The sequence below is a fragment of the Octopus sinensis genome, linkage group LG30 (genome assembly GCF_006345805.1).
Source record: "Octopus sinensis linkage group LG30, ASM634580v1, whole genome shotgun sequence".
NCBI lineage: Eukaryota > Metazoa > Mollusca > Cephalopoda > Octopoda > Octopodidae > Octopus > Octopus sinensis.
In genome coordinates this window covers 14,954,281-14,967,483 of record NC_043026.1, presented here as the reverse complement: position 1 = coordinate 14,967,483, position 13,203 = coordinate 14,954,281, and the positions used below count along the sequence as shown (strand labels likewise).

The 13,203-nt window shown below is 42.8% G+C and overlaps 1 protein-coding gene and 1 non-coding gene across 2 annotated transcripts in view; both read right to left on the bottom strand.

Annotated features, from left to right (window-relative positions):
* Window positions 1–29: 29 nt before the first annotated feature.
* On the bottom strand, window positions 30–148 carry LOC115226827. Its single transcript, XR_003883038.1, has one exon. It is a non-coding gene; the product is annotated as a 5S ribosomal RNA (ribosomal RNA).
* Window positions 149–303: 155 nt separating this feature from the next.
* LOC115226510 (myosin-11) overlaps window positions 304–13,203 on the bottom strand; it is a 59,863-nt gene continuing 46,963 nt past the window's right edge. The window contains exons 19-23 of the mRNA XM_029797505.2: window positions 6,870–7,043; window positions 4,705–4,885; window positions 2,467–2,596; window positions 1,954–2,084; window positions 304–437 (exon numbers count right to left, since the gene is read on the bottom strand). Of these exons, the coding sequence (XP_029653365.2) occupies window positions 304–437; window positions 1,954–2,084; window positions 2,467–2,596; window positions 4,705–4,885; window positions 6,870–7,043 (750 nt within the window). The remainder of the gene's footprint in view (window positions 438–1,953; window positions 2,085–2,466; window positions 2,597–4,704; window positions 4,886–6,869; window positions 7,044–13,203) is intronic.

The window sequence follows — 13,203 nt, the reverse complement described above, 5'->3', positions numbered from 1 at the left end:
ATTACGTTCTGAGTTCAAACAATGTGTGACACTTACTGCACCTAGGTTTCCCAAGCGGTCACCCATCTAAGTACTGACTAGGCTCAACGTTGCTTAACTTCGGTGATCGGACGAGAACCGGTGCTTTTAACGTGATATGGCCGTACAAAATTATGATTGATGTTATAGTTAGATTGATAAAATAGAGAGAGAGATAGAGGGAGAGAGAGAGAGATAGAGGAGAGAGAGAGAGAGAGAGAGAGAGAGAGAGATAGAGAGAGAGAGAGATAGAGGGAGAGAGAGAGAGATAGACACACAGACAGATTATGTGAAGATCTTACCAGACAGGAACTTTTCAGCTGTAAGGGTCATGTCTTCAGCCAATTTCTCTGTTACAGCTTTCTGGTCACTGGCCTTGGGGTCAAGATCTGAGAGCAGGTCATTGGCAGAGTCTATATCTAGAGGGTGGGATAGGATATATGGGTAGACACAAGATATTACTAATGGTTAAATAAAGAATTGCATGTGTGTGTGTGTGTGTGTGTGTGTGTGTGTGTGTGTGTATGTGTGTGTGTGTGTGTTTTGGGGGTCAGGGGTAAGGTATGGGGTTGTTGGAACTATGCTATGTTTATAAGTCTTGCAGAGGTTATGTAAAGTGTGGATGATGTGGATGTTGTTTAGCCCTAGGTCACTCCTGATCCAGCAGGCTTGTGGTCAAAGATGTTCCAACTGTGACCATCTTGTCTTTTACTCAGACATAGTGTATCAAGGACTGCATTATTTAACGTGTCCATACTTGATGCTGTTGTTTAGCCCAAGGTCAATCCTGACCCAACAGACCTATGATCAAAGCGGTTCCGCTTGTGACCATCCAGATATTCTGCAGACGATGGACTATATTTTCTAATAATATATTCACAGTAGTGATGTGAACGATATTTGGCTGCTATTTCTAACTGCTTGAATGGCCTCATAAGAGGAAGGGTTTGAAGAGGAGGGTGGATGCTGGAGCATGTCAATGGTGTGTTTTTTTGGGATGACGGTGAAGTTGTGACTGGAGGGTGGTAGTCATATGGATTGGTGGGTGTTGTATGTATGTGTGAAAAATGGTGGTGTGTGGTCAACACAATGTTGTTGTTTTGCCCATGGTCAACCCAATCAAATCATTCCAACCATGATCATCACTGCAAAGATTACTGAGTGTATTTTGAGAAAAATTAGCTGCTATTTCTAGCTGGTTCTAGAGGCTTCTATGGAAGCTTGCATGGGTGTGGTATTTTGTGGTAATGGAAGAGGAGGCTTTTGGATGCAGAGGGAGGGTGGGTATTGTGTATGGGTGTGGCATTTTGCAAGTGGCTGTGGAATCAGAAAGGATGTTGCATTCTGTGTGGACGTGAAGGGTGGGGTGGGGTGGAAGCATTGAGTGGGTATGTGACATTGTGTGGGAGTGTGTCATTGTATGAGGTGTGGGGGCGTGACATTGTGTGGGTGTGGCATTGTGTGTGGGTGTTGCATTGAGTAGGAGGCTGTAGCATTGTGTGTAGGTGTGGTATTATACAGGAAGTTGTAGCCTTGTGTGGAGGAATGGCATTGAATAGAGCTACTGCATTGTGTGTGGGCGTGGCATTGTGTGGGCGTGGCATTGTGTGATCCTGGCATTGTGTGTAGGCATGACATTGTGTGTGAGCATGGCATTGTATGGGCATGGCATTGTGTGTGGGCGTGGCATTGTGTGGGCATGGCATTGTGTGTGAGCATGGCATTGTGTGTGGGCGTGGCATTGTGTGTGAGCATGGCATTGTGTGTGGGCGTGTCATTGTGTGTGGGCGTGGCATTCTGTGCAGAGCATCTGAATCCAGAGTATTGTAGGCGGGTCATACGGTGTTGTGTGGTGTTCTGTAGTATAGCAATATGACTGCCGTGTTGTGGTGTCAAGCAACTTCATTATGAAGGCCGTAGCGCATCATGTCCTACCTTGTAACTTCAAGAATGTCTCCATCTTCTTCTTGTAATTCGTCAGAATTCCCACCATCTTGGTCAGCCATATTGGAACTCCTACATCTCTCACATCGGCCGCATCTGGAATAACTGGAACATCTGGCAAGCTGGAGGTGTTTCAGGAAAATTACAAGATTAGCATTAGTGTATCTAGGACTACATTACCTAAAGTGTCTTTCCTTGCTGTTGTTTAACCCCAGGTCAGTCCTGATCCAGCAGACCTGTGATCAAAATTAGATAATATAGTCCTAGATAGACATAGATCTGAATGAATCACATGATGGTCACAGCTGAAACAACCTTTGACCATGCGGTTTCTGGTTCAATAATGATCTGTGGCTAAGCAACAACAACAACAAAGAAAAACATTTTAGATGATGTAGTCCTAGATACATTTAGGCATGAATAGATCACAGGATGGTCATAGGTCTACAGTTTCAGGACTGACCTGACATTAAACAGCAACAGTAAAAGAGGAAACTCTCTTACCTGACTTCCTCAATAGAATTGAACTCAGAGATCTCTGCTTCCAGCTTACATGAAATGCCACAGTCAACAAACTCTCTCATCTCCCTAACCGGACGCTGTCCATCTGTAAGATTCTTCTGTCTCTGATCAGCTTCAAAGCAAAAATCAGATTGCATAAACAGACTATATAAACATATATACATGCATTCAATTACACACACACACACACGTGTATATATATATATATATATATAATAATAAAATATTAGGGAATAAATCCAAACTTACAGGGAAAAATCAGATTTAGGATTAAATCCAATTTTATAGTAAAATATATTATATTATATTATATTAGAGATAAAACCACTATTAGGCAAATCAAACAATGAAAAACATGAGCCAATACATAAAATTAATTAATTTATATTATTTTAAATATATATCAAAAGTATTAAAAGTTTAATAAAAGATAAAGAGTAAAATGCTACGATCGTTTCATGGCTGTACAATTCGTAATAATTCGAGTTATGGTTACAGTCAATCTTCAGGTTAATTGAAATATTTAACTTAGCGAGGTTTAGCAATCATGTGATCGACCAGGCTATCAGATGTTGCTACACATCGCTGGTCACAATGCACTCGCATTGTTTTAGCCTTCAAATGATGCCACCCCGCTGGCTAAGCGACCAGGCCAACAGAAGAGTGGTGAAAGAGTAGAGCAGGGATCGCCACCACCCCCTGCCGGAGCCTCGTGGGGCTTTTAGGTATTTTCGCTCAATAATCACTCACAACGCCTGGTCTGGGAATCGGAACTGCGTCATTTCTGGTTATTGTTGAATTGCAGACACAAATTAAAAGAGACAAAGCAAAATAAAGAATTCAGTGGATTCAAATGAGGGTTAGTCCATTGTCCATTTCAAAGATAAAGAATTTGCTACAGGTTCTTCTCATTTTGAATTCAAGATCATGGCTCAGGTGGGCCTCTGAAACATCTCATTTTGAATGTACCCTTATTTTTATTTTTGTATCTCCTCAAGAAGGTTGAGGAAAACCTATGATTACGAAAAGGGACCACATAAAATTTATTAAGGAGTTTTGGTCCAAAACATTTAAGAATCAAGTACAATTCCCTTAAGCATAATCTACACGTTTAAATTAACCGTAAAACGGTGGGCAAAATTACTTCATCCCTGAGCTTACACAATTAGAACTGATCTAGAATACAAATTTTTTTTTTTCAACAAGATGGTGTCCCTTGTCCCTTTGTTTTGCAAGTGGGGCAGTTTCTAAGTGAGAAATTCCCTAACAGATGGATTAGAACAGGTGGACCCTTATTTTGGTTTCCACATTTGCTAGATTAGACTCAATTGAATTTCTTTTCATGGGGACATGTGAAAAGTATTGTTTATTCAACTAATCCTTAATCTTTAGAAGACTTTAAAAAAAGGGTGACTGATGTGATTGATGTGATTGAAGGGGTCACTGAAAACCCGTGAGAAAATGTTTTCCAATAACTAAGAATCATATTTCTCTTTATAGAGACCTTATAACAAGTCCACTTTTTATCTTTTACTTCTTTCAGTCATTGGACTTTGGCCATGCTGGGGCAATGCATTCAAGGGTTCAGTCAAATATATCAATCCCAATATTTATTCATTAAGCCCAGAATTTATCCTATCAATCTCTATTTACCAAACCGTGAAGTTATACTCTTTACTCTTTTACTTGTTTCAGTCATTTGGCTGCAGCCATGCTGGAGCACCGCCTTTAATCAAGCAACTCGACCCCGGGACTTATTCTTTTGTAAGCCCAGTACTTATTCTATCGGTCTATTTTGCCAAACCGCTAAATAACGGGGACATAAACACACCAGCATCGGTCGTCAAGCAATGCTTGGAGGACAAACACAGACACACAAACACACACTTGCATATATATATATATATATATATATATATATATATATATATATGCATATATACGATGGGCTTCTTTCAGTTTCCGTCTACCAAATCCACTCACAAGGCTTTTGTTTGCCCGAGGCTATAGTAGAAGACACTCGCTCAAGGTGCCACGCAGTGGGACTGAACCCGGAACCGTGTGGTTGGTAAACAAGCTACTTACCACACAGCCACTCCTGCGCTTATGTGGATGTAAACAAACAAACACCAGTTGTCAAAGGGTGTTAGTGGTAGAGGTGGGATTGTGTGTGGGGGGGACCATACTAAAACTAGAAAAATTCAAAGAAAAGGTAGTCACCTGACTCAGCCATGTCCAGTGAGCATAGAGATGGTGGCGGGAGAGATAAGGACAGAATCGTTTCCTCTGTTGCTATGGTAACAACATCTTCCATCCCTTCAGCCTGATCACATGGCATTGAGTGTGGAGTTGTGAGGGGCTGGTCCATGTTGCTGTTGTTCATGTTGGCGTTGGTGTCATCCTGTTCAGAATAGAAAGAGATAAAGAGAAGATGAGGCGAAGGTGAGATGAGGGAGGAGGAGGAATCATCACCACCACTACCTCCAGCACCAACACTATCCTTATCATCATCATCATCACCATCACCATTCCTCTCACCATCCCCCACCCCTTCAAAATCGAAATCGATCAACATCAATGGAAATTGTAGCTGTGATACCAGTGCCGGTGGCACGTAAGAGAACCATCTGAACGTGGCTGTTGCCAGCGCTGCCCCGACTGGCCTCCGTGCAGGTGGCACATAAAAAGCACCATCCGATCGTGGCTGTTTGCCAGCCTCACCTGGCCCCCTTGCCGGTGGCATGTAAAAAGCACCATCCGATTGTGGCCGTTGCCAGCCTCGCCTGGCACCTGTGTCGGTGGCACGTAAAAAACACCATCCGAGCGTGACCGTCTGCCAGCCTCGTCTGGCACCTGTGTCGGTGGCACATAAAATCACCCACTACACTCTCGGAGTGGTTGGCGTTAGGAAGGGCATCCAGCTGTAGAAACATTGCCAGATAAGACTGGAGCCTGGTGCAGCCTTCAGGGTTCCCAGACCCCAGTTGAACCGTCCAACCCATGCTAGCATGGAAAGCGGATGCTAAACGATGATGATGATGATGACCAGACATGCTTTCCACATTATGGATGAAGGCCACCACAATGCATCTGTGGTGGGGGAGAGGGGGTTAATGTTTCTATAAGCTGCCTGTATGTCTACTTATCTGCTTGTCTGTCTGTCTGTTTGTTTGTCTGCCTGTCTCTCTGCTTGCCTGCTTGCCTGTCTGCCTGCCTGTCAGTCTGCCTGCTTGCCTGCCTGCCTGCCTGTCTGCCTGCCTGCCTGCCTGCCTGTCTGCCTGTCAGCCTGTCTGCCTGCCTGTCTGCTTGTCTGTCTGTCTGCCTGCCTGTCAGCCTGCCTGCCTGTCTGTCTGTCTGTCTGTCTGTCTGCTTGCCTGCCTGCCTGTCTGCTTGTCTGCCTGTCTGCTTGCCTGCCTGCTTGCCTGCCTGTCAGCCTGTCTGCCTGCCTGTCTGCCTGTCAGCCTGTCTGCCTGTCTGTCTGTCTGCTTGCCTACTAGCTTGTCTGCCTGTCTGCCTGTCTGTCTGCCTGCCTGTCTGTCTGTCTGCCTGTCTGCCTGCCTGCCTGTCTGTCTGTCTGTCTGTCTGCTTGCCTACTAGCTTGTCTGCCTGTCTGTCTGCCTGCCTGCCTGTCTGTCTGTCTGCCTGTCAGCCGGTCTGCCTGCCTGCCTGCCTGCCTGCCTGCCTGCCTGTCTGCCTGCCTGCCTGCCTGCCTGTCTGTCTGTCTGTCTGTCTGTCTTCCTGCCTGCCAAAACAGTCACAAGAAGTTGGTGCAGGCTTCTTCCTGGCTGGCTGCTGTCAAACCGTCCCATCCTCGAAGTTGGGTGTTAGACGATGATGATGATGATGGTGTGTGTGTGTGTGTGTGGTGTGTGTGTGTGTATACTCTTTACTCTTTTTAGTCACTTGACTGCAGCCATGCTGGAGCACCATGTTTAGTCGAACAAATTGGCCCCAGGACTTATACTTTGTAAACCTAGCACTTCTTCTATTGGTCTCTTTTGCTGAACTGCTAAGTCATCATAAACACACCAACATTGGTTGTCAAGAGATGAGGTGGGGCAAACACACACATACACACACACACATGCACCACACACACACACACACACACACACACACAGATATATATATATACAATGGGCTTGTTTTGGCTTCCATCTACCATACCCACTCACAAGATTTAGGTCAGCCTAAGGCTATTGCAAAAGACACTTGCCCAAGGTGGCATGCAGTGGGACTGAACCCAGAACCATGTGGCTAGAAGCAAGCATACACACACATGCATTTATGAGTCAACACATTAACACCACCGCTACCACCACCACCACCACCACCACCACCACCACCACCACCACCAGTGACAATGAGTATTTAACTTTCCCCACCTCATCTGCAGAGAATCCTTCCTGTATGTGAGGCATGCTCGCCACAGCATCACTTCTGATGTCTGTCTCAGTGCTGGACGTAAGATTTCCTTCTGATATTCTTTGGAAGTCTTTCATGAGAGTTTTGGGTTCTCGGAGAATGTTGTTCCTCTCATTCGTCATGTCCTCACTTTCCTGGAAAATTAAAGATTTCAAACAAATATTACGTTTATCCCTCGGAAAATAAAAATAGCCAAACAGGAGAAATATTTATCATTATTATTATTATTATCATTATTATTATTATTATTATTATTATTATTTTATTATTATTATTATTATCATTTTCTCTTTACTCTTTTACTTGTTTCAGTCATTTGACTGCAGCCATGCTGGAGCACCGCCTTTAGTCGAGCAAATCGACCCCAGGACTTATTCTTTGTAAGCCTAGTACTTATTCTAGTGGTCTCTTTTGCCAAACCGCTAAGTGACGGGGACGTAAACACACCACCATCGGTTGTCAAGCGATGTTGGAGGGACAAACACAGACACAAACTTACACATACATATATATATATATATATATATATATATATATATATACATATATATATATACGACGGGCTTCTTTCAGTTTCCGTCTACCAAATCCACTCACAAGGCTTTGGTCAGCCCGAGGCTATAGTAGAAGACACTTGCCCAAGGTGTCACGCAGTGGGACTGAACCCGGAACCATGTGGTTCCTATTATTATTATTTTTTTTTTCCTTCTTTCTTCAAATTTTCTTCCATTTCTCGTTGAATGTTTTCCGTACACCTAGGGCAGAGAAGCTTATTGTATGCATTACATGCACAAATTCACAGGTAAAATATGCACAAGATTACATGCACAAATTACATGCACAAATTCACAGATAAAATATGCATTTAAAAATTAATAAATAAATAAATTCATGAATGGATGTTGTTTTCACAGCGATAATGCTCTTCTCAGTACATGAGCTGTTCCAGTTAACACAACTTTTTGCACTTCCCGTAGGGATGGTAAGCCTGGAATCATTTTCAAATAGGTTTCAGTACCTTTTTTTATCATTCCTAGATCCTACAATCACTGGTACTGTAGTCGCCTTGAGATGCCACATTCCTTCAATTTCTATTAGCAAGTCTTTATATTTACTGATCTTGTCAAATTCTTTCACCGCTATATTGTGATCGCAAGGAATACTCATGTCAATTAATAAACACACCTTTTTTGTTTGATCTTTTATAATAATATCCAGTTTATTAGCTTTTATAATTTTGTCAGTATGTACAGGAAAGTCCCATAGAATCGACACATTTTCTCCCTCAGTCACAGCTTCAGGATGGTGTTTATACCATTTGTCAGCAGTTTTGATTTTACAATGCTAACATATTGTCTAGTGTAAATACTGGCCGACTCTGTCATGTCTTGCTTTATATTCTACAGGTGCTAAGATTCTACACCCTGAGATTACGTGGTCTATAGTTTCAATCTCATCATTACAGAATCGGCATTTTGGGTCAGCTACATTTTTTATCACATTGGCTTGGTAGTTCCGGGTTAATAAGCTTTGGTCTTGAGCAGCTAATATGAAACCTCCACTCTCTGCTTATTATTATTATCATTATTATTATTATTATTATTATTATTATTATTATTATTATTATTATTATTCAGTAGTTTTATTTTTATGGCGTGCTTTCACTTCACTACCGAGCGCAGCTCTGTGTGCCTTGGGTATGTGCTGTGTTTTGTTGTGATGCTCTTATGGTTACTGTATTGAAAGTGTTCTGCGTAGGAGGTGTGCAGTGCCCAGTAGTGCAATTTTCTGTATGTTATATATATTTGTAAGTCCTGGTATTTTTGTTATGTATTTGTCTGAATATTTTTTTATCATGCCTAATGCACCTACTATGATAGGAATTGTTTCTGTTTTTAGATTCCACATTCGAGTTACCTCTATTTCCAGGTCTTTGTATTTTGAAAGTTTCTCCATTTCTTTTAGAGACACATTGTCATCTGCTGGTATTGATACATCAATTAGAAAGCATTATTATTATTATTATTATTATTGAGTGAGAGAGCAGTGCATGCTATCAAAGTGACACTGGGGTAAAATATACAAAGCCCAGTATACCCATCATGACTACCCATCTGATAAGGATACACCAGGCACATGCATCACAACCATATGTGCATGACTTTGTGATCTCATATCAAGATGAACAGTGCATGACCTTGCAGGTGGGGTCCAGTTAGAATTTTCTTCTGGTTGAGTAACCCATCCCGCTCAAAAGGTCCCAGAATAAGGGTTGTTTAAGGATATCAAATGAAACACCCAAAGAATCCCTCTCAACACATGGCTATGATGCTCCCCCACTACTTCTGCTCGTGATCAGAGATGCACATATCATCAGCCACTAAGGGACATGCTCAACTGGTCATGGTCAAACAACTGACAAGCAAATCTGTGGTATTGAGCAGAATACAGCCAGCAGACTAAGGGGACACCTGTTTCCTGGTTATACTTCAAGAATCCTGCAAAGAATTCTTGCAGTTCCAAGCAGACATATATACATATACATATATACATATACATATATACGACGAGCTTCTTTCAGTTTCCGTCTACCAAATCCACTCACAAGGCTTTGGTCGGCCCGAGCCTATAGTAGAAGACACTTGCCCAAGGTGCCACGCCGTGGGACTGAACCCGGAACCATGTGGTTGGTAAGCAAGCTACTTACCACACAGCCACTCCTGCGCCTATAGGTAGTTCTTGTTAACCAAAATCAAAAATCTGGTGGATCCTGAGAACAACAGGGCCTGCCATGTTGGGTGGAATATGTCTACAAATCTTCATTTTATCCTTGTGCTCATGCTTTGAGGAGTGTCAAGCTTGGCAACTGTGCCAAGTTCTGTGTGGTTAAATTGTTGTCGGCACACAATAACAAGTGTCTTGGATACAGGGGAAACACGTGGGTGCCCCCTTATTATATGAGGGTTGCTGGGAGTAAATGGAGAGAAAGAGGTGAAACCTGTTGACACGGAATGGCAGGTGTCTGCCATCTTCTTTTACATTGGTTTCTCATTCTTTTTTTCTTATTTCTTTATTACTGGTTTCAGTCATTTGACTGTGGCCATGCTGGAGCACCGCCTTTTAGGCAAACAAACTGCCCCCCCACCACAGGACTTATTATTTGTAAGCCTAGTGCTTATTCTACCAGTCTCTTTTACTTGTTTCAGTCATTTGACTGTGGCCATGCTGGAGCACCGCCTTTAGTCAAGCAAATCGACCCCAGGACTTATTCTTTGTAAGCCTAGTACTTATTCTATCAGTCTCTTTTGCTGAACTGCTAAGTTACAGGAATGTAAACACATCAATGTTGGTTGTCAAGCAATGGTGGTGGTGGTGGGGAGGGGGAGGCAAACACAGACACACAAATATATACAGATATATGACAAGCTTCTTTCAGTTTCCATCTACCAAATCCACCCACAAGGCTTTGATTGGCTTGAGGCTATAGTAGAAGACACTTGCCCAAGGTGCCACACAGTGGGACTGAACCCGGAACCATGTGGTTGGGAAGAAAGCTTCTTACCACACAGCCACGTTTGGTGAAATTAGGGACACAGGAAACCTGGCTGTTTGCTGCTGCTGCTGCTGCTGCTACTGCTGCTTCTGATGATGATGATGATGATGATGATGATGATGATGATGATGATGATCACAATGTCAGAAATGCCAGCTGCTTCTCGCATCCAAGATTTTAAATTTCCCCCTGTTGAATGAAAGAAATATTGATGCCTTTTAGATTGCTAACTTGTTCTCCCCCTAATCTAGTTTCTTCTATTGCTAGCTCTTCCCTAAAAACTACTGATGCTATTCCAATTCCCTTTTTTCAGGGCACCCCATCAACTGCTGCTAAACTAATTCACTTAACTAAGTCAATAGTTTTTGTGTCAGTAAGGTAACATTCAGCCTCCAATAACTGGCTCCCTGTCTACAGGTCCTTTACAAATTGACTGAGCCCATCATAAATTTAAGGTTTGTGTAATCAACCAGTTTGAACTGTGGACGTCTTAAGCTGTTCCTTATCCCTGACCTAATGAATATTCTACCTAGGTATGATCAGGATGACCTACTGTGGTTGCTCCATGGCTAAACCCACACATCAGACATATCCATTTGGCACTTGTCAGACAACTGGAAAGGCGCAGGAGTGGCTGTGTGGTAAGTAGCTTGCTAACCAGCCACATGGTTCCGGGTTCAGTCCCACTGCGGGGCATCTTGGGCAAGTGTCTTCTGCTATAGCCCCGGGCCGACCAATGCCTTGTGAGTGGATTTGGTAGACGGAAACTGAAAGAAGACCATCGTATATATATATATATATATATATATTATATATATATTATATATATATGTATATATATATGTGTGTGTGTGTGTGTGTTTGTCCCCCTAACATTGCTTGACAACTGATGCTGGTGTGTTTATGTCCCCGTCACTTAGCAGTTTGGCAAAAGAGACTGATAGAATAAGTACTGGGCTTACAAAGAATAAGTCCCGGGGTCGATTTGCTCAACTAAAGGCAGTGCTCCAGCATGGCCGCAGTCAAATGACTGAAACAAGTAAAAGAGAGGAAAGAGAGAAAACTTCTGAGCAGGTTTTCAAGGCTTTTGTACCCCCTTTTCCTAGATGCTAGTCCCATGTAGTCTTTCTATGCATCTAAAATACAATTCTAGTCCTTGACTAGTAACCCTAACCAGGTCCTCCCCAGAAATGCTTCTAGGTTTCTGAAGAAATTTGACCTTCCAGTTACTAGTCTAAAGGTACCAGTTTCGCTACTGTTCACATCGAAGACCATAAATTTACCCTCTGGTCCGAGAAGATTGACCATGTCTTGAAATTCAAGGCTTACTGAAATAATACTTATTTCTTTACTACCCACAAGGGGCTAAACACAGAGGGGACAAACAAGGACAGACAAACGGATTAAGTCGATTATATCGACCCCCAGTGCATAACTGGTCCTTATTTAATCGACCGCGAAAGGATGAAAGTCAAAGTCGACCTCGGTGGAATTTGAACTCAGAACGTAGCAGCAGACAAAATACCGGTAAGAATTTTGCCAGGCGTGCTAACGTTTCTGCCAACTCGCCGCCTTACTGAAATAATACTGCCCCCTCATTATCCAATCCTATCAAACAACAAGATGAGAGTATCACAGAGTCACTGAAAATGGACAAGGACAACAGTTTTAAGGAATTTTTTTTGCTTGGATGTGTGATGCATTCAGAACCTGTCAATATTTAGCAGAATCATACCATTGTCAACTTGGTTTTCTTCGAAGGAGAGGGGCTTTCTCTGTCCGGGTTGCGGATCCGTGGAATAAGCTGCCAGACGAAATAGTGAAGATGCCGACACTCGGTTCAAAGTCTCTCTTGACCAGAAATGGTCTGAACTCCTTGCATGAACACCCTCCCTGTACATAACTCCATGTCCCCCTACATGGCCTTGCTTTTGCTTTTTGAGCCAAAAAATTAACTTAACTATATATACACACACACATAGAGAGTCGGCTGAGGGGTCACTCCGAAAAGCTCTATCTGCGACAATTTCATCTTAATCGAAGGAGAGGGGCTTTCTCCATCTGGGTTGCGGATCCGTGGAATAAGCTGCCGGACGAGATAGTGAAGATGCCGACGACCGCTCGGTTCAAAGTCTCCCTTGACCAGAAATGGCCTGAACTCTTTGCATGAACACCCTCCTTGTACATAACTCCATGTCCCCCTACATGGCCTTGCTTTTTGCTTTTTGAGCCAAAGAGAGTGATATTCATGATTCATCACAGCTCCCTCATCGTATACTCATGTAACTTTCATCTCAATTGAAGGAGAGGGGCTTTCTCCGTCCAGGTTGTAGATCTGTGGAATAAGCTGCCGGACGAGATAGTGAAGATGCCGACGACCGCTCGGTTCAAAGTCTCCCTTGACCAGAAATGGCCTGAACTCTTTGCATGAACACCCTCCTTGTACATAACTCCATGTCCCCCTACATGGCCTTGATTTTTGCATTTTGAGCCAAAAAATAAACTTAATTTAACTTTACATCCTTTCCAAAGGAAGAGCAAGCTAAGTTTGTTTCTCTCTCCTCTGTTGAAGGGCTTTCCTCCAATGACCATCTTCCTTTGGCTTTCTTCTAATGAGAATCAAAATCAAAATCGAAATCTATCAACATCAATGGAAATTGTAACTGTAATACCAGTGCCGGAGGCACATAAGAGCACCATCGGAATGGGTACCAGTTACGCACTGGGGTCCATGAAATCGA